Source organism: Botryllus schlosseri, chromosome 3 (assembly GCF_051294905.1).
Source record: "Botryllus schlosseri isolate E-star chromosome 3, Bs_hap1, whole genome shotgun sequence".
In the NCBI taxonomy this organism is placed as follows: domain Eukaryota; kingdom Metazoa; phylum Chordata; class Ascidiacea; order Stolidobranchia; family Styelidae; genus Botryllus; species Botryllus schlosseri.
In genome coordinates, this window is record NC_137238.1 from 9,174,988 (window position 1) to 9,195,743 (window position 20,756).

The 20,756-nt window shown below is 40.6% G+C and overlaps 3 protein-coding genes, 1 long non-coding RNA gene and 1 other non-coding gene across 8 annotated transcripts in view; 1 reads left to right on the plus strand and 4 right to left on the minus strand.

Annotated features, from left to right (window-relative positions):
* LOC145434828 (ARF GTPase-activating protein GIT2-like) overlaps positions 1-20,756 on the plus strand; it is a 336,581-nt gene that overhangs the window by 57,858 nt on the left and 257,967 nt on the right. The gene's annotated exons all lie outside the window — the stretch shown is intronic.
* Positions 1-20,756, minus strand: part of LOC145434879 (uncharacterized) — a 44,702-nt gene that overhangs the window by 20,583 nt on the left and 3,363 nt on the right. The window lies entirely within an intron of this gene.
* LOC145435735 (uncharacterized) lies at positions 4,995-7,907 on the minus strand. Of its 2 annotated transcripts, XM_080313015.1 has the most exons (3): positions 7,251-7,907; positions 6,431-6,520; positions 4,996-5,845 (listed from the first exon to the last, which is right to left on the minus strand). In XM_080313015.1, exons 2-3 carry the CDS (start codon positions 6,472-6,474, stop codon positions 5,647-5,649), a joined length of 243 nt encoding a protein of 80 aa, XP_080169141.1. In that variant the 5' UTR covers positions 6,475-6,520; positions 7,251-7,907; the 3' UTR covers positions 4,996-5,646. The 2 variants fall into 2 exon arrangements, with proteins under 2 accessions (XP_080169140.1, XP_080169141.1); XM_080313014.1 differs by lacking the exon at positions 7,251-7,907 and having other exon boundaries at positions 4,995-5,845; positions 6,431-7,239.
* LOC145435737 (myb/SANT-like DNA-binding domain-containing protein 3) lies at positions 17,764-19,899 on the minus strand. Of its 2 annotated transcripts, XM_080313017.1 has the most exons (4): positions 19,434-19,899; positions 19,314-19,376; positions 19,148-19,249; positions 17,764-19,079 (listed from the first exon to the last, which is right to left on the minus strand). In XM_080313017.1, exons 1-4 carry the CDS (start codon positions 19,765-19,767, stop codon positions 18,862-18,864), a joined length of 717 nt encoding a protein of 238 aa, XP_080169143.1. In that variant the 5' UTR covers positions 19,768-19,899; the 3' UTR covers positions 17,764-18,861. The 2 variants fall into 2 exon arrangements, with proteins under 2 accessions (XP_080169143.1, XP_080169142.1); XM_080313016.1 differs by having other exon boundaries at positions 19,314-19,899.
* On the minus strand, positions 18,609-18,716 carry LOC145436674 (U6 spliceosomal RNA). The gene has a single exon (XR_013914397.1). It is a non-coding gene; the product is annotated as a U6 spliceosomal RNA (small nuclear RNA).

The following is a 20,756-nucleotide window of genomic DNA, read 5'->3' on the forward strand; positions in this document are numbered from 1 at the left end:
TGATAAAGCAAAAAATACCACAGTGCCAGCTTGCAAACCTCGAGCAAGAAAAACTCGAGAGTATGCGTAAAGCAGATGTGATTGACTAACATGACTTCTTGAATTCATGATTTCATACTTGATCGACTGCCAACCTTTGCCTTTGATCATATGTAGTTTATCTTTGATTAGCAATGCACTTTTGGTGCTTCTTTTCACATGACGCGAAACTATGCGAGCAGGCACACAACTCGAACTTGTTTTAGTCTTTGTTTAGTTCAAGTTGTTTTTGGCTGTGCTGCAGCTCCTATCGCGCCATTCGCTTTGGCGTGCGTTGCTAATTGTTGAATCGGGCCTTCCATATTATCTTCAGATAACACCAGGGCGTCAATTCCACGTTGATTAGATGCTAGTTGACTGGAGACGGCAACATCTTTTAACAGCTCCATTAGGGAATATCCTTTGTCGTTTAGTGCAACGTTTCTTTCGTTTGATGCGATGTAGGGTGGAGATCATAGATGATACTCAAGTTCCGGTTGCCAAGTGACACATGCTTGAGTGCTGAGTATTACTCAATTGACGATCATAAAGTATCCTCAGCCATAAAATGAGTTTTTAACGGGACTCAAAACGTCCGAAACTTGAGGTACGTGTAGTGCTAACTTAATCTCTTTTGTTACTGCGAGAGCTCCGGCGTTACAGTTGGTCAGTCATCCGAGGCCTCATTACTCGTCACGCAGCAACGGCGTCAGCATAGTTATACCACAATGACCTACAATAATGTATAACAATGACGTTGGAGCTGCAACGGACGACTGAAAACATAAGCAAACGGCTTCTGAGGTAATGTTCAGGGGGATTCCTCTGCGTCGTAATAGTCATACCGCAATTTCCTAGATTAATGCATAGCAATGGCTGGAAGCTACTGCGGATGACAGCAAATATAAACAAACAGGTGCTGAAGTTATGTGCGATGGTCAGGTTGTGTGTATATATATTTTTATTCCACGTAAATAAACTGAGATAAGCAAAAACTATAAAAACCAATAATAAATATATATAAATATATACAAGCAAAAACTATAAAAACCAATAATAAATATATATAAATATATACGAATACAGTAGCATATAAATATAGCCTAAGTGAGAATTAAATCGTTATAAACTAATAGGCCCAACTTGAAAGTAGTTCTCAATAAAGGTGTTTCTGACTGCCCTTCCGGACAGAGTATCGTCTTGTGAAGGAGGAGTTGTGATGTTGACGTCATAAACACTCGGCTCCAAGTCCTCGTCTTCGGGCAGGGGTTGCTTCAAGGCAAGGGGTTGCTTCAAGGCAACTGCTACGTTATGTAAGCACGCAATTGATATTATTATTGAGACGCTGCTTTGCAATTTTGTTCTCAGTGGGATTCGGAGAACACGGAATCTTTGTTTCATCACTCCGAAACATTGTTCAATTCTTGCGCGAGTCGCAATGTAAGCGCGATTATATTTTTTCTCCCGTTCCGTTGTCGGGTTGATTATTGGAGTTGGTAAATGTTTTAGTAGCGGGTAGCCATTGTCTCCCAACAGAATTCCATCAATTTTTCCATCATCAAAATCGTCGGCCAGCCTTGAATTCCGGAAAATCCTGGAATCGTAGCACGAGCCCGGCCCGCGCACGACAATATTCATTATTTTCTGGTCCGCATTGCATACGACTTTCACGTTAACCGACATGAAACCCTTTCGGTTGTGGAACGTTTTGGCGTTATCGCCAACGAGAGAGACTTTGGCGATATGCGTGCAGTCGATTGCCGCAACCACTTCCGGGAACTTTTTACTATATAAAATTGAGATTTTAATGTTGCAGTGTTATGCATTGAGTGCATGAAACTAATTTTATGCTTAGATATCGCGTACGCCACACGGTGAACACTTCTGCGCGCAGTGTGGCGAGAGACGCCAGCAAGGTCTCCATCTGTGACTTGGAAATGACCGGTGGTAAAAAAACGCAATGCTATTGTCAGTTGCAGCAGAGGATGTCGGGCATGACTCCTGGCTTGAAAAATCTCGTCACCTTGTATTGTATTAAATATTTCAATAACTGCGTTTTTGTATAATCTATATCTTTTAATAAATTCTTTGTCGTCGTATTTTTCAAACGGATTCTTTACATCCCTCAGCCGTCTGCGAGGAATGGCTACAGATTGGAAAATTTCAAGTTCCTCTATCAAATCAGTCATTTCTTCGACTGTTATTCGCAAAATGGTCGATATTTCGGTTTTGGGACGACAACAATCAAAACCTACGCCGTTACCTTAGCGACGACTTTGGATCATGACGTCATTTAGATAAAAATAAATCTGGCAACCTATTTCGGGATTTTTACATATCGTCGCAGTGGAATCAAAGTATCTTATGTCCATTTTACACATTTTGGGAAAATTAACTTTGAGTGAAGTTTTCATCTTCTTTCAGTCATGTATTGGCCCCGATTAACTTTGATACACTGAGACAGACGTAAGCATGGCTAAGAAATGACCGAAAGATATACAAAACTTTCAGAAAAGTCGATTTTTTTCAAGTTTAAAGAAGGGAGCTTCAAAATTTGAAAACTGGACATAAGATACTTCGATTCCACTGCGACGATATGGGGTTGAGTGTCAAGCTCCACTCAGTTAAGTTGAGTGTGAGGAAACTTTAAGATCTCGAAGTTAAGTTTGAGGAACAGGCGTGACTCAGTCGAGTGACAGCAGACACTTAAGTTGAGGAAACCACCCGTAGTCATTAAAAACTTGTGTAACCGCAGAAATTTCTGGCCTAATCTGGGTACACGACGTAGCACTGTTAGCTGTCTTCGCTCCGGTTGAAACTCAAACACGGGTCTTCTTGGGTGAAGTACGGTTTTTAATGATCCAAATTCCCAGCGTTTATACAACTGACCAAATAATTTATAACACAATCCAAATTCCTAATACAAACAAATACTACGAATTAAATAACAAACTACAATGATACGCCCATAAACTAAACTATTTGAGTCAAACTATAATATGCGACCAACATCATGCAGTGCGCCACGTGAAGTGATGGATTCGAGGCGACAATACCATCATTCATGCGTCATAAAAAGAATCATTGGTCCATAGCGAAGGTAGAATTCTGCGACAACAGATAGTAGTAAATGGACGATTCTCACCGCTTTAGCGCCCCCTATGGACGGATGGCGGTCATAATTTTGCCTCCATAAGGCTACCATTGTGTGCAGAAATATTGCAGTTGTTTTTCCTTTATGGCGACTCGTTACTGCGAATGCATGAGTTGTTAGTTATTGCAACACTACTAATGCCTGATTTCATGTCATTGCTAGCGAAATCCAGACCCTACTTCTTCATTATAGCTGTTTGAGAAGCCTTTAGCGTGTGACTGTATTTTTGCTTTAACTGAACTGCTGCTGACTGAGTCTTTTGATGTCACTAGTAACAGTAACAATTTACACAGCAATGTATGGAGCTTGTATTTTCTGAGTTGTTGACGGGTCTACCAGAGTTCAGTTTTGCCGACGTAGACAGGATTGTCAGTGAATCGAGAGGTAATGGAAATAGCAAAGGCTGAATCTTACATAAGAGATTTTAGAGGCATGTTGTAATTTATACTAGCAGAGGTCCTTGGTAGATTTATTCAAGCACTCAAATTAGGCTCCTAACTGGCTTTGAGAATTAGACTTCGTGACTTTGCAAGTATCATCAGAGATCCTGATGAGTTTGAGCATGTCAGTATCAGAACAGTGTTGTTGGGGTCAATGCTTGATATTGCATATTGTCAAAACAAAAAATTGTGCTGGAAACTAAAATCAAATAACTTGTCAGCAAATTGTTTAGTAATAAACAAATACGAAGCTTTACAATATAACTACAAATTGCTGTCCTTGCAATGTTTCCAGTTGCACTGCCCCAGTCCGATGATTGTCGAGTGCACCATATACTGCTGCAGTATTTCATGTTCCAGGTGCAGATGTGCCTCATCGACCAGCCACAACGCCACGGACCATCGATGATCGACAAGGATCAGCCATGGAAGGAAAGGAGAAGAGTTGATTGGTTTGCTCAGAAGTTACCCTGAACATGAGACTTCTCATATCACTGAGAGCTCAAAGTGACAATGGCCTCTGTAACGAAAAAGTCACCTTAATTTTATACTTGCTCGCTCACGCATTGAAAGAGAGAGTTCAGTTCTCTGGAGCAAGGGTTTGAAGGAGCACACTGCACATACCGACTTGAGAACGAATGCAATACACGCTTCATGAAGAGATTTACTTGTTCCGTCGGAAGATGACATAATCTCACTGGAAACAGCAACTGAAAGCTTACGAACGCTGTCCATTAATGCTGTAGAATGCATACAAATGTACTAAATGCCCATATACGACTGGTAAATAGGCTATATTAGCCTAAATATAAGAGTAGTCCACAAATATACGGTAATAATGTTCTGCGGCCCGCAGCGGTTTTTGCTGTTATGATGCGGCCCGTTATGCAAGGAAAGTTGAGAACCCCTGAGCTAGATTGTCATGGACACCTTGCTCATTTGCGGGATATGAAAGCGTCATGGCGACCGGGAGATCTTTCATTTAAACTGGGTTTAAACTTAGTTCTCCACGGTGGACACATCCACCAAGCCGCTAGCTAACTCCCAGTTGTGTCCAGAGGTGGTCAGTAACGAAGTACTCCTACTTCTTGAAGTACTTGAAGTAGATTTTTCCTACTCACACTACTTTTTAAGTAGTTATGATTCTAGACTACTTCTACTTGACAGTTTTCAGTTTTGTAGGCAAAATAAACGTAGAATACCTACTTACTTACTTACTTGTGAGCCACCACTCCTACTACTTGAGTAGAAATTCCGGCATTACTTCTACTTGAGTAGCGACGGTGACTACTTTGACCACCTCCGGTTGTGTCCCGGATAGCTTTGTGCATAACTGGCTAGCTCCTAGCAAATAGCGGACAAATTGTCAATATATCTGATAATTTGTCAATATACAATACCCAACAGAACTGTTGAATGTTATTTCTATGTTTATTGAGCAGATAAAAAATGAATGGGTGAGCAATGTAAAGCAGACTTGACTTGTGTGTATGTAGCCACTATGACCATGTGGCGTGATACCAATCAAGCATTTACAAGTTACATAGTTCTTATAGTAATAAAAAAGTTCACTCTGAAGAAACAAGCATGATGGTGTCTGCACTCGTTATTCACAGTGTCAGTCTATTATTAGCATGTGTGCTACTATAATTTCCTCATCTGAAGGATCGGGCATATGTTCTCTAATTTTCTCTCTACTCACTCAAATTGCCGATTTCCCAAGAGTAAAATCTGAAAAATTTGCCCAAGTTATCGATAACCTTCTAACAGATGCAGTGGACAAGTTGAATCGAACACCAAGGTGAAACTCCAAAGCCTTGGTGAATCCGACAAAGAAATAAAAACAGTTCGTCTTGCAACTTGACAAAGTTTTGAATTTGCCTTTACATTGAAATTCTTCAATATACCACTTCTGACATCATTTTTAACAGCTAATCAAAGTGGAACAGTTGCAGCTGTTGATGAGACTATATCAAAAAACTTCAAAACCAATCCGTAACTTGAAAATCCAGAGTAATACAGAAACATATATCATCAGATGCCTTGAATCGTGCACAAAATCAGCTTCTCCAGCTCGCTACTTGAATCCCGAATTATTCCCTTTGCTTTAGATGACTTTTCGAAGAGGGGAAAATCTTCTTCACAATATGTGTGATCCAGCAATGGCTGTTGTAGATATGAAATCTGATTGTTGCTACTTGGACCAGGAATTTCTTCTGGAGTATGATGTCCACTACAAATACAGTTAGATGCATTAATAACATGCCGACAGAAATGAAAACAGTCATGGTTATGGTATATTTACGATCAACTAAAAATAGCAGTTATTCAAGTACATCTACGTTTTTCAAGTAATTAGTACCTTTTACTAAATAATTAATGTTGGTGGCATAACCAATTGCAGAAAATAATTTAAAGTAAACAATCACAAATGAGCCGAATTGGATAAAATGTCTGTCAGCTTGCCACACACTAATATCACTAATAATGTTCGGTCATAATGTTTGTCGCAGTTCAAGTGATACAACAGCTTGGGATTGAGCTCTGGATTTTGCTGCACTAATCATAATAACCAGTAATACTTTTACGCGATTCTAGAATGGCCAAGCACTCCTTGGAATTTTTCAATGAGTTGTGCAAGTTATATTTTTGGCTGCAATGCACTCTACATATTGTTCGAAAGGCAGTATCAAGTAGTGATTGGACTCTCCATTCCAACCAATTGATATATGTGCCGAGTTCGCGAAATGTACCAGTCATTGTTAAGAATTGAAAGTAATTTGTAGCATCATATCATGTCAGTTTACATTGATCTCACCTCTGATGCATGTGCAACACCCTTCTTGATGGTGACGACTTCATCCACTTGAATATCCCAGGAACTGCTCCAATTTTCGAATAGTGACGTCTGCAAGACAAAATCCTCGTCATTAAAATGTTCCCTTCAAGCACGTGTATTTCCAGTTATCTAGACAAAAGTCAATAGCAATGTTATCACAGGGTTGTAAATGTAATGACTCGACTAGAGTCAGACCCGAGTCACGACTTTCTGATGACTCGACTTGACTCGAGTCATTTTCTGAAAATACGGAAATGATTCGACTCGACTAGAGTCAATTTGTGTATTGACTCGACTTAGACTCGAGTCACTGCGCATTACTCGAACCAACTCATATGACTCGAGACTCGGACGGCCAAGGCCAACATTTCATGTTAATTTCGAAGAATAGTAAAGTAACCACACGATTGGGATTTGGTTCTGATACTTGAAAATGTGACCAGAAATTGCTAAATGTGAGTAAAATTAGTATATTATAAATGCAAACCATTAGATATCACTAAACAGAGTTAAAAAGTGGGTTTAACGAGACTTTAACTGGAAACTGAACAGTCAAAATAATGACTTGAACTCGGACTCGAGTCATAATACCATGACTCGGACTCGACCCTCTGCTCTATAACTTGGACTGGGACTTGACTCGGTGAATTGAAAATGACTCAACTTGACTCGAGCCAAAACTATAAAATGGAGATTGACTTGTGACTCGGAGCCTTGTGCCATGGTTACAACCCTGCGTTATCACAAAAGAAAAGGAGAGAGTATAATCTGATTGAAACACTTATGGTAATTTACTCACTTAAAAATTCGGCCCGACTTCACGTCAAATTTTTTATATCCATTTCTTCCGGGGAAAAGATAGATTCATGGTCTTTCTTGAGTTGAGTCGTTGTTGCATTTGAGAACCACAACAATGATAGTGTGATCTTCCTGTCACAGTCCACGATCCCGCATCTCCATTCATGTCTGTTATCTCACAGTCACAGGCAATATAATAGGTTGTTTACTGTAAAAGTTCTTTGCAAGAAACCAACATGTCCATACGGTATCAAACATAAACTGTATTACACGAATAAATTAAATTAACTAATTCTAATTACGTAAATACACGACCAGCTATTTACAAATATATGTGCACTATATCTTAGGAGAGGTTAAGTTGATATGCCACGTTCTCGGCTTCTCGTTCTCGTGAGTAACGAGTTGTCACAACACAAACCAGTACCGAAAGACTTCGTAAAACGACTGAAAATAGGCAGTTTTTCGCTCAAAAAGATTCCATGCTAATACTGAACGTGTTATTTATCTTAATTTAGCATCGATACCCTGAACAGCATCAAATCGACAACCCACGGAGATAAATAACGAAACCAACTCCAAAACTGCCATCTGCGCGCATGAAGCACGATTCACCGGCCGCCATCCGTTGACCATAATGGCGGCGCTCGTGAGCAAAAATGAAAATCGTGCATACCATCATCACATGCAGACTCCCATTTGCAGGTTACTGTAACGCAAATTTTATCCCTTCATGGGTTAATAAAGTATGGACAGCAAAAAGTATAATTTTGGGTCGACACGGTGCCAGAGTTATCTATTAATATTTATGTAACATTAGTTGAATTTATTGCAAAATCCTGCGATAGTTTTTTACACATTCAAGGTCAAGGTGTTGGGTACTGGAGCGAATAAGCGAGACACGCAGAAAATATGGCGTTATCATGAGAATTCATGATAAGATTTGCCCGACTGGCTTTCCTGGAAAACATGGTCGTACATATTTATCACGTAACTAAACGCCTGGATTGTAATTGGCGTAGAGACGAGTCTTTGGCCGGCTGGGTATTTAACTTCAAGTTAACTATCTGCTTTCTTTCACCTAATAGTCGTAAATAACGCGGAGTTTAAAAGGGTCAGAATATGCAACTACAGGTCACATTACTTTGGTAAGTTTAAAATTCGGCTGCGTGTCGTTATGTTAACTTTACTGCATCTCTCTGGTATCGAGTTACCGTATGTTAACGATTATGCAATTTGACTCCTTAATTTCCTGAATTTGCATCGCATATCAAGCGTTAACCGTCAGTTTGAAATATGTGGTTGCCGCGAATCACTGGCTACAGCTGGCGAATTCATAATCCGCTTTAATTAAAATGGCCGACAATTCATTCCTCTGGTCATTTTTGGTTGTTCCTAGCAATTATCTTCGGTACACGTATACTACATTAATACCTTCAAGTTCAGATTATTCCACCCTACATTTCCACCATTTTTTCTACGTTTACACGCCGAATTTTATTGGTGTTAAGTTCACCTGTTCCATATATACGATCAAGTGAACTTTTATCAAATTTATGCTTCGTCATTATTCACTACTATTCTCTCGAATTTCATTCAGTGTTCTCCGTGTAGGATAGGATATTAGGTATACTTGTACCAGATATTAGAATGTCAGCAACTTTTTACGGTCATAGTTACTGCCACATTAACTAATTTATCCGGCCAACTCGCCATGATCATTCCTGAAATCAACACAAACGCGGCCACTGACTTGAGATAACCACAAAATAGCATCAAGTTTTAAATCCACTTGTAGTTTACGGATTATTTGGATTCATCGATAGAGAATATTGTTGAACTCGTGAGTATTCTATTTCAATGAACTTTCGTTTTTTATACCGACTGTGAAAGTTAATATGGAATCGTAAGACTTGAAACAAATCACGTATTTGTTTGATGATAACACAGACATGACAAAAAACATTACCGAGATTTTATAAACTAGTCATATTACTCTACACATCTACCAATATCAGACTGCAAGTCGTCAAACTTTTTGTTTAAAGTAACATTTCACTTTTGGAATCGGATTCGTTATAGTCATACAAATTGTACTAAACCCAACATCAAAACAAAAGAACTTTTTAGTTGATTAAAATCAAATCATTCGACTTGGGCTTTTTTAGATTGCACGCGACAATTCGTAACGAATGAGTTGTAACCAAAGTTAAGATATCTTTGTGTCCACTGGTATAGAGGATGAATCAAGCTAACACAGTCACGAATCGACGTTTCTGAGTATTTCACGGATGTAATAAACTTGATAGTGTCGCCTATCTAAAAGTATGCATGCGTTTGATTTCCATACCGACTGTTGCGATGTTTGGGATTCACTTACAATGACCGAGGGTGAGGACTTAACATCAGCAATGTGGTTACTGTCGGAATTGGAAACAGATAATTGAATACATTACACAGTGTGAAAATATCTCTTTGATATCAAAGCACTATCCCAAGTACACGAACACTTTCTATGGAACGTGCTAAATGTAAAATATCGCGAGGTTACACTCTAAGACTTTGATCATTACAAAAGTAAATTGGGATATGTTTGCTAGACGCATCCAATTCAACTAGAAGTGTCTAGTGCACAACACTCGTAATATCAAGGAAGTACTTGCTACACTGTAATTCGCTAAACGTGTTTTGCATTGTTGTTCATTTGCAGTATTGATTGAAATTGTTCTTGAACCCTCAAATAATAATTCCCGACATGAAACCAAGCTGCTGCAAGTCGTTACCATCACAAAGAAACACTTCAAATTTTTTGTTATTTATTTTTATATATTAAATAGAAACTTTCTTCTTCTGTAGCAATGCGGCTACTGGTTGGAATTGAACCAAAGTTGGTGTGTTGGCTTAAATTAGGTAACCTAACAATTTTATCAAGTAGCCAGTGCGATTTGAGAAAAAACGGCATTTTTAAAGAGCCAACGAATTCACGTCTAGATACAAGCTGGTAGAGAATCAACAGATAAACGTTTATGTAGAGGTGCAGTTTTGCTTTCACATTATCAGGTGGTTGACCAGAAAAAGGTCAACTTTCCTGCTCAGCTCCCGAAATAGTCGCCGGAGCGTTACTTTAGTGCTGATTTACTTTTATCTTCGTCGAATTTTCCTTACATTTACCAAAAATTCTCAAAAATGAGGACAAAATCTCAAAAAGGAGGATACTTCTTAAAATTGTTAGATTTTCTAAAATAACTTAAGGCTCAATTCCAACCAGTAGAAAGCAATGCTAAGAGAAAATATTTTGGATTAATTACAAATAGAGACTTTCGAATTTTACCAGCTACCTCATGATATTGTTAGATTGTGTATAAATATGATTCATAGCAAATTTGGCTCAATTGAAAAGCATTTTTGAACCACACTGAAGAGTATTAGATACTCATCCATTCTATTCGCCCAAAAATGCAACGAATCATGGCCTTCAAATCTACACATGAGCTTATCAGTCCCTTCCAAGTAGGCTACTTGACCATCTGAGTCGTTTCATTGGCTCTAATTAAACTTTGATTCGATTGTTTGCTTGTATAATTGAAAAGTCTTGAGTACTTTGATTGCGGAGGATCTATCACCTCTTCATCACTGGATGATTTTGTACAATGCATTGCTACTATGTACCATTGTCTTTTGTTGTTTCCGGCGGCATATCTGATATCAGACGAGTGCAACGAAAGCAGTGGTGACAAATAGCGATGTCGACCGAATTCGTCACATGCGTAGATCTAACCATTGTGAGAACCAATAGGCATGAAAACGACTTAAAGCGCATCTTCAATGAAATCGATCGTTACATGTAATTCAGTAACAAAACCCCGGGCATCTTATTGACTCACATCCACGAACGAACAGGCCCTGCTGCGAGCGGGATTTGTTCTGGTCGACTTGAACCACTAAAATCGTAGTGTCGTCGACCGAAGCGAGCGGACGACTTAGCTCTCGCGCGGTAACTCTCCTGAAATACGACAGTCGTGTCCCTGACACCATTCCTATGCCGATTATCGTCGCTGCCAAGCAATTGCGGATATTTTCTTTTGTGATCGGTCGAGTAAGGTCACCATCGAACGCTTCGGAGTTCATCATTTCAAACGATGACTTTTTAAAATTGTTCCTGTAAGCGTTCCCACCTACGCTGAAACCGTCACGTATTTTATCGAGCCGTGCGGTTCGCCAGTGCCCCGACACATAAGCTTGGCTTATCGATCGCGTGCAAATAGAACACCGCGATCGTGAGTGATGTCGCTTCGTCGGTACTGAGTAACGTGCAGACCTGAAAAAGTATCAATCGTTTGATCCTGATCACGTTAATTGTACCATTTACAATCCTACTCTTTTGCGATTTGAACTTCCGTCAGCTTGTGTACGACGGTTCGCAGGTGTCGAGATAAATGTCCCTTAGTCCATTTTTGGCAAATGCGGCACCTGTATTTTCATACGCGCTTTACCGGGCGAATCTTTATAGGACTGCTCGCGATGCGTGATAATATTAGCGGAGTTGTATGTGACAAATGACGAGAGACTCACCTGATCGCTTCGACATTCGCCGTGTCCATATCGCTTATCACTAGGGCAATTTTTTTTGACATGTCAAAAAAAGTCAAAACTGTAGCGTTAGGTCAAAATTTGTCAAAATTGTTCACAAAGTCAAACATTTTTTGACCTCAGCATTTCGTTTGTATCGTAGATTTTGCGCTGTCGGTGAACTTATCATTTGATATTTTACAGCTTGTAGCCTATTTTATAGGCCTACCGTTGTAAACGGACCATCGTCTGTTCATTGTGAATCATAAATGGTCAAATGAAACAAATAGTGACATGGTTTTATGGTCAACGTACCGCAATATCCTAGCTGAAGCAAGACTGCTTGGACATTGCATGGTTCTTATATCAAGAAGCGCAAGCTGAAAAATTGTGATATAGACAACATTGTCAGAATGAAGCAACACGGTTTGTCACCAGCAGTGTGCACACAACTTAAGTGTTGTCAGCCAACAAATGCTGCTGTTGAACGTTCTTTCTCCGTTCTTGGCAAGCTACGTAGTAAGGACAGACACTTTCTACCCGAGAATGTAGGAAAGGATCTTTCGTTGTACTACAACAAATTTTAATTATTTCCACCAGAATACGTAATGTAACTACTGGAATTCTTCACAGGGCCAGATTTCGTTAAAATACTAGTTTTTCATGTAAAAATCTGTCAGTTTTTGAGCCAAAAACGTTTTTTCAGGCCAATCTACTTTGTAACGACAGACAGTTCCAACCAGAAATGAAGATAAGTAGTACAATTTTAACATTATATGCTAAAATACCTAATTTGCATAAGCGAGGTCAAAATTTGGTCAAATTTCCGTTTTTTTAGGTCAAAAAAGGTCAAAATTGCCCTACTTATCACCGAATCGCCGATTTGATGCGAGAGAATCGTACTAGCGCAGCGTTACACGCCAAGGTTCACCACCAGAGATGGCCACAGTCCGGTTCAGGAGCCGGAGCCGGAGCAGGATTTTGATGAATTTTACTGAGGCCGGATCGGAGCCGGATTCTGAAACTGCCATGTGAGCCGGATTTAAACAGGATTTGATATTCATAACAAATATTGGGTGATAAAGGTTCATATCTTTTATTCAATGAAAAAAGCTGCTTCGATATTATTTCCGTAGTTAAATGCATTCATTGCTATGGATCAAGCCCAGGCTGGTTCCGACAATAAATGACAACGTTGAAACCGCTGATACCAGTCACGTCGTTGAAATGCGTAAGCAACATAAGTAAAGTTTCTGCAATGATGAGATTACTGCTGGATGAGATGAGGACGAAGGCAGGCTCCAGCAAGCGAGCTGCAGAAGTGTTTGTTTTCGAATTCAGTTGTTCCTCAGACATTGATTCTTATACTTCCTGTTCATCAGCCATTAGGGTACTTGATATCAGTTGACAGGATGACAGAAAAGCGAGGTATCGGTATTGTTGCAGAATGCAGAGGTAACTGGTGGTTCTGATTTCTGATGTCATTTGGAATGATTGTGTGGTGTGGTAATGTATGAATATATGCTGGCATGGTCAATTGGTCGTGTTTATGATTTCGGAAACACACTAGAAATGAAGTACCACCGGTACTCTATGATTGATTGTGCACATCATCATGCTGATTATATAATATTATATATATTTCCTAATCATTGCTGCTCTATCAAGTGATCATTTTGATTGATTCATCCATTTTGTTTGATACATGTCTGTTCTGTGAAAATTTAGTTCCATTCTTCAGTAGTAGGCCCTACTCTAGGCCTAGTTGTCTTGGCCAAGTCACAATGCACAATATCTGATTTTGTTGTTGGCATCATGGCATGCCTAGGTTACTATGTTTACCCTCTCCGTAAAGCAACTAATATTGCTTTCTCTGTTCTCACAGTCTTTTTTGCTCATTTCCCCTGCATAGTTCCTACTACTGGCATTTATATTCAAGATATATACCGTACCTAACATTATTGATTCGAAATGTGATATAAATAAACCCTTGTAAGGCATTACTTGACACTAATTTGTTGATTATAATGTTCATATCTGTTTTGCAGGCTATATTTAATGTGAAATAGCACTAAAGCAATAGCAGGATTTTTTCGGATCCTAATTTTGTTGCTCAACTGTCGGACTCCGAAATCCTATTCGACTGTTTACGGATTCCCAAAATCTGGAATCCGCCCATCTCTGTTCACCACTAAATGCGCGCCGCTACGCAAATAAAGGGCCGAGGCCAATTCCTCTCCTTAACAAAGCAGTCCTTAAGTGCGATTCTCTACTCAACTAAGTGCAGATCGATACTCAATCTTAAGTGCGCGTCAATTCTTGTCACTTAGTTGAGTAACGATTTTCAGACGTCATTTTCGAGAATCGTGTTGCCAGATTTTATTTACTCCGAACCTGATATGCTTGATTGGTTTCGTCATGACAACAGGAGGCTGTCGTCCGAAAATCGCCACCACAGCGTATGGTGGGCTACACACCAGTGATGAGAGGACTGTAATATTTTTCGGTCCAAGTCCAGTCCTGAAAATTTTCAAAATTTACTGTCCAAGTCCAGTCCTGAAAATTTTCAATTCAGTCCTACTCCATCCTGATCCAAAAATAGTTGCCAGATTTTCAGTCCAACTCCATCCTGATCCAAAAAAATTTCAACATCTTAAGTACAATTCTACAACAGAAAAAACAGAAGGACATGTTAGGTCGGTTATAAACACTGCACATCAAATTCGATTCAATTCCAGCTTGTAGATGCGAAGTTATTACAACACAAGAATTTTCAATATACTAAAAAGTATACATATTTTATATAGTGGCTGCCCGTCCCTATAAAGTTTTGTAAGAAATTAGTGCATTACAAATTTGATTCAATTCCAGCCAATGGAAGCGTGAAAATCGTGGTATTTACTGTGGGAAATTCTTTCAGCAATAATTATAGAGCTACAACCCTATTTTGAACAGCTTCTTGGAGGTACATAACTTGAATATACAATTGACTAATATATTCATATTGAGATTTACCCGAACATTTTTGGCAGACACTCATCGGGGATAATCATCAGCAACTAGTACAGAATTGGAAAGAACCTTGGATATCAACAATTGTATCACAAAATATGACAGCCGAAAATATGTCATCCGAACATATCCGGGCTCACTCCAATATGAATATACTATTCAACAGTACACCTACACCGGTTGGAATCCAAACAGTAGCATCTTTAGCCAGTAAATTTGAAAAGAAGTTATTTCTATCCAACACTAATGTACTTATACAAAACAAATGACTAACATATTCACTTTCAGGGGTCACTATACAACAAACTTGCCATAGTAGTTTGTTCCATGAGCACATAAAATATTATAGACGAAAGAACCAGCCGAATCACAATTTATAGGTTGCCAACTTTGAGGAGGCTCTCGGAGCCCAAATATCTTGTGAAATAGTGATAAATTATCTCAAGTACGCTGATGTGTTGCAATAGGCATTAAGCATTGCATTACAAACAATCAAGCTTCCTTTAGGCTGCAGAGAGAAGATTGTACCACCACGACTTGGTAGAATTCGTGCTCCTCTGCTAATATAGGGTTGAATTCAACTCAAGTTAAATCAAGAAGTCTACAACAGCGAAAGTGGCACGAATATAGCATACGAACTAGGCAAACTTTTCCTATGGATCAGCAAACCTAGTAGTATCTCGACTCGACCTAAAACCATGTCTCCGAGAAAGAGAAACATATGTAGTAGCCCAGAGGGATTGCTAACATTATACAAACAGGCTGTTGCACTTGGCACTTTGGCAGCAGATAAATTGACCTGGACCGCTGGACCTAATATTTCGATATGCACCTATATATGCGAACATCAATTCCATATTTCTGCAATTCTAACATCAAATAATTCCTTATGTGCTCGTGTAAACAGCACTTGATAAGATCTACGGTAATGTGCTGTTTGCAAATTTACATTGATTGCTCTGGTTGAAGAAATTCGAAAGTGCCAATGTGCCATACGGGCATCCCCAAAAGACGGAACAGCGCAAACAGCGGTGCTCACTAGCATGAAAATGTGCCAAAATTCCGTAATTTGGCTTCTACATGCGCCAATTGGCAACACTGGCAATAATTCTTCTCTCCCGCCGCCCTCACTTCTGGTTACGAAACCAGCGTACCCGAGTCCGGATTTTGGAATGCTGAAAATCCAAGTCCAACCTTTTTTTTAAAAATCACAATCCGGTCCGATCCGGATCCGACATTTTCTTTCAAAATCACAATCCGGTCCGATCCGGTACCAAGGAAAATAACCCATAATCCTGATCCTGTCCAATCCAATGCTCATCTCTGCTACACACCAGTGATGAGCATCGGAGCGGAGTCGGAGTGGATTAGGAGCGGAGTTTTGCCGATTTTGTGACAGTCGGAGCGGAGTCGGAGTCTACTACAGATATTTTTTCGGAGAATGTCGGAGTGTTGTAACTTTTGTCTCCGATATCTTTGGATAGCTCTGACCAGAATACACTATTGATTATGATTACAAACCAAAACGCAGACAGTCGACACCTTGTAAAGTTGTAATATGACGGGTAACATGCAAAAATGATTGCCAAGTGCATAAAAATTAGCCATCTGCACTGCAATTGGGGGCTGGAGAGTAAACAATACTATGAGTCAACCACATTATCGCATGTACCATGTGTACCATGTACCATGCTTGCCACTGTTTCGGACACTTGTCGAGATTCATCGGAGTATCTCGGAGTCTGGGATTGAGCTCTTCGGAGTCGGAGGGAGTTTTCCTCAGACACTAAAGTTGTCGGAGGGATTCGGAGTCTCGAAAAGCACTATCCGCTCATCACTGCTACACACAGATACAACGAATCAGCAATATCGCTGTGCTTGGGCAGTGTTGACTGTTATTTGGAACCGCTAGTATGCATGGCATACGTTTCGCTAGCAGCTGTCGGCGAACGTAGTGCAACTCTCAACGAAAATCCTGGTACATGTACCAATCCAAGGACCCTAGGCTCTCACAGTACCTCATATTGTAGCAATCTGCAATCTCACTTTTTAACGATACCCTGTTATCAAAACTTTCAGCAAGTAATAGTGTACACCTGTATTCATCAAAATGAACTTCAACGAATATGAAGATCCAATTGAAATTCTGGAGATACTCGAACAGCGAAACCACCACCACACTCCACAGAATTATTTGAAAGATGTTCACAATCCATTAGAAATATATACAGACAAGAAGTTTTACAAGCGCTACCGCTTTTCCAAAGATTCCGCTATCGATATTTTCAGGATTATCAAACATGAACAGTCATTATCTGTCCGACCCCAATGCCTGCCCCCACTGCTCCAATTCCTTATGGTGTTACGTTTTTTTGCCAAAGGTCACATACAGCAATCGGATGCAGACTTGATGGGTGTGTCACGCAGCACAGCAAGACGCAGCGCAGCATTCACAGAGTAGCCTACGCCATCGCCACTCAGAAGCCTTCCTTCATCCAGTATTCTTATGCTGACGCTCAAAAGATTAAGGAAGGCTTCTATAAAATTGCTGGTTTTCCTGGAGTAGTGGGGGCAATCGATTGCACTCACATACCTATAATGTCACCAGGAGGTAGCGAGGCCGAAATATTCCGGAACAGGAAAGGATACATGTCGATTAATGTACAAGTTATATGTGACAGTGATCGCAAAATCTTGAACATAGTTGCAAGGTGGCCCGGCTCCACTCACGACTCGCGCATATTCAACAACAGTGCAATCAAGAGTGATTTCGAGGAAGACGTGATTGACGGGATCCTTCTCGGTGACAACGGCTATGCCTGCCTCCCATATTTAATGACACCATTAATGAATCCAACATCAACACAGGAAAAGCGATATAATAAGAAGCACATCTCCACGAGATCACGCGTTGAGCATTGCTTTGGAGTGCTGAAACGGAGATTTCTGGCGTTGAGCATTCCTTTGCGCACAAGGTTGGACAATAGCCTCACCATAATCATCGCCATCGCTTGTCTGCACAATGCAGCGATCACCCGCAATCAGATCCTGAAGAGGAATTCCAAGAAACTATCAACGAGCCTCATGTTAATGCAGGAGATACAGCTTCAGGGAGGGAAGTAAGGCAGAGCTTCATCGCGAGATTTTGAGCTTTGCCTTAGAAAATTGTGCCACAGTTTAGGACAGCGGCGGGCAACATACGGCCCGCAAGGGGATTTTGTACGGTTCACGGACAGTTTCCTGTCTTAGTCGATAATGTGGCCCACCAGTCGGTGTCCGGTAAATGCCGATAATGCAAGTTTTCTCGCTTCTACTTACTTAGGCATAAGTTCCGCTCTGGCACGCAGCCCACACACGCAAATAATAACACACAGTCACTAAAAATTTCAAGGTAGTAAGCAAATGGGGAAGCTCGGTAGACTGGGGCCGCGGGGGAGAGTCAGAGTGGAGATTACGCATAAGTTCATAGAAGCGAGTATACTTGCACATGGCGGTGCCTGTATGACAATGATGTTCTCAATTCCACATTTGTCTTCCTCATTATCGGCGGACAGGAAATCACACTAGCATTGCTAGTTATGCTCCGTTTCTTACTATTTGTTTTCGTTAATTCTGTTTTATCAATATACTATTGGTATTAGTACAGATAGGTGAACCACAGGGTTTTGAGTTAAGGGGCCGCTCGAAGAGGCCTGCATCGAGTTACACTTACAGACAGCATAATATGAAGTCCAAGTACGACCTGCCCCATTGCGACAGCCACGATCGATTCATATGTTCTTCTTTGGTACTCTGCACAATTTTGCGTGCCCTCCTTGCGCCAGGGACATGCTAATCTTCTCAGTATCGTTTCGACTCTAGTACGTTCACCACCACCGCATCGGCACTACCTGCGCACTCATTGCACGGTCGTCGCCAAAGACTGACATGTGCTAGTGAGTTCTCTCTCGTATGGAATGAGACGAGTCTAGCGTGACGCTATCATTCAGGTGAGCAAAGAACGAACATGACATTCGAAACTAGAATTTTTATTACAAATAATATTTTTTTTTTAAAGATTTTTCCAATTTCTCGATTTTCAGTTTCAAATATTTGATCCTCAATCTACACTCTTCTTTCCTCAATATACTTTCTTCCTCCATCATTTTACCCTCCCTTATCCTCAACTCTTTCATCCACGGCGCTTCATTTATTTTTTCCCTCATGTATTCCGCCTTCACTGCTTCAATCCCCTTACCTATGTTCTCGTCTGAAAATAAAATGACTTTGCCAATTTCGTTGGCCATTGGCACTATGCAGCCTCGGTATTGTTCTCACCACGACGACTACAGCTGGTTGATTGATAAGAGCTTGTGCTCATATTATTTTCTTTGTTCCCAGCATCCTCCTCCTCCTCAGTGACGGAATTGAGTACTACAACTGGAAATGATGAAATAGTATTCGGTTATTCACTATACACATGAGATAATTTCACACGACTCACAGGACTTGCCTCCATCATCGTCGAAGGGATTATTTAGGTCCGATATTTGCCCCGGAACGACGGCTATAAAGCAAAATTTCACGTTGATCCGCCCCACATAGCATGGAAATTCAAACATACATGCCACTCCCTCACTCAGAGGGTCAACAACGACCTCAATGATCCCTCCTCCGGTTTTGCGCTGCTCTTTTTCCAGCTTCGCCGCATCAGCCTTGCAGCGCTCCTTCATGTTCTGCCATCTTTTTTTCAGGCATTTTACTGATCGCTCGCAGCTGATGCCGGCAGCATTAAATTCGATGGACAGCAACTCCCACGCCCTCTCCTTGGCAGCCACACAAACTTTATCTGTTTTTTTATTTTCTAGTAAGGGGCTTTGTCTTACTAGCTCTAATAACAAAGCCTTTTCTTTATCCAAGAAATTCGGCTCTCGCCGTACGATTGCATTCGAGGCCATTTATTTCTGTATCTGTTAAATAACATCATTGATTCATTATAACCGATATTTCTATACCGTGACGCAATAAAGTTCAAAATGCTGTAGCATCATCATACGATACCCATCACAACCAACTCTCTTCCACTCAACAACAAAACGCTATGCTCACTCAACAACAAAACGCTATGCTAACTCCGCAGAGTTCAGCAGATTTGTTTCGTTCAATTGGCCTACTGGCCTATTTCGGATAACCGCGGCGGGTGTTGCCAAGGTCACTTCCTGCGGTGTCTGGTGGTGCGGTGACTTGGATTTGAGAGCCGATTCTGACGTATTTAAGTGTGAGTATACTTTTTGACGCGAGTTGAGTATCGAATTCGTTGCTGAGTAGAGAATCGTTACTGAGTAGAAGAATTGGCCTCGGCCCAAAGCCGATAAATTTTCCAGTGGCGTTGTTACGTCACACAGTGAGAGCTAGATTCATTATTTTGCAAAAACCGACTTGTACCCGATCACTGTAGCGTAGCACGCGAACGCCGAAGAATGGAGACGGCCCTTCGAAGGATCAGTCTTGCCAGGGTATGGTTTTAGTGGTCGAATGTCGACATCCACGTCACAGCGTATTTCTAATTCGAATAAAGTCCACCGCCTTGTACGAATATCACAATAGATTAGAACATGAGCAGTACGAATATCACAATAGATTAGAACATGAGCAGCGAATGCAACTAACATACGATACAGCATGGATACGGCTTTGAAGGATCGATCAGTCTAGCCTGGGTATGGTTTTAGTGATCCGATGGCGACACCCACGGCGCGGCGTATTTCAAGTTCGAATAAAGTCTACCGCCTTGTACGAAGATCACTGTAGATTAGTACACGAGCAGCGAATACAACTAACATACGACACAGCATGGATATTGCCTCTTGAAGGGTCATTCTTGCCTGGGTATGGTTTTGGTGGTCCGATGTCGACAGTACAATTACCTTTCCAGGTTCCAATCTAC

What these genes read in the sequence shown, in the direction of transcription:
- LOC145435737 (XM_080313016.1), bottom strand. Translation starts at nt 19,767, where the DNA reads ATGGCCTCGAATGCAATCGTACGGCGAGAGCCGAATTTCTTGGATAAA. An exon ending in CGATGATGGAGGCAAGTCCT is followed by an intron (nt 19,250 to 19,313) that starts GTGAGTCGTGTG and finishes CATCATTTCCAG; the next exon opens with TTGTAGTACTCAATTCCGTC. An exon ending in AACCAGCTGTAGTCGTCGTG is followed by an intron (nt 19,080 to 19,147) that starts GTGAGAACAATA and finishes TTTTATTTTCAG; the next exon opens with ACGAGAACATAGGTAAGGGG.
- LOC145435735 (XM_080313014.1), bottom strand. Translation starts at nt 6,543, where the DNA reads ATGACGAGGATTTTGTCTTGCAGACGTCACTATTCGAAAATTGGAGCA. An exon ending in GTGTTGCACATGCATCAGAG is followed by an intron (nt 5,846 to 6,430) that starts GTGAGATCAATG and finishes CTGTATTTGTAG; the next exon opens with TGGACATCATACTCCAGAAG.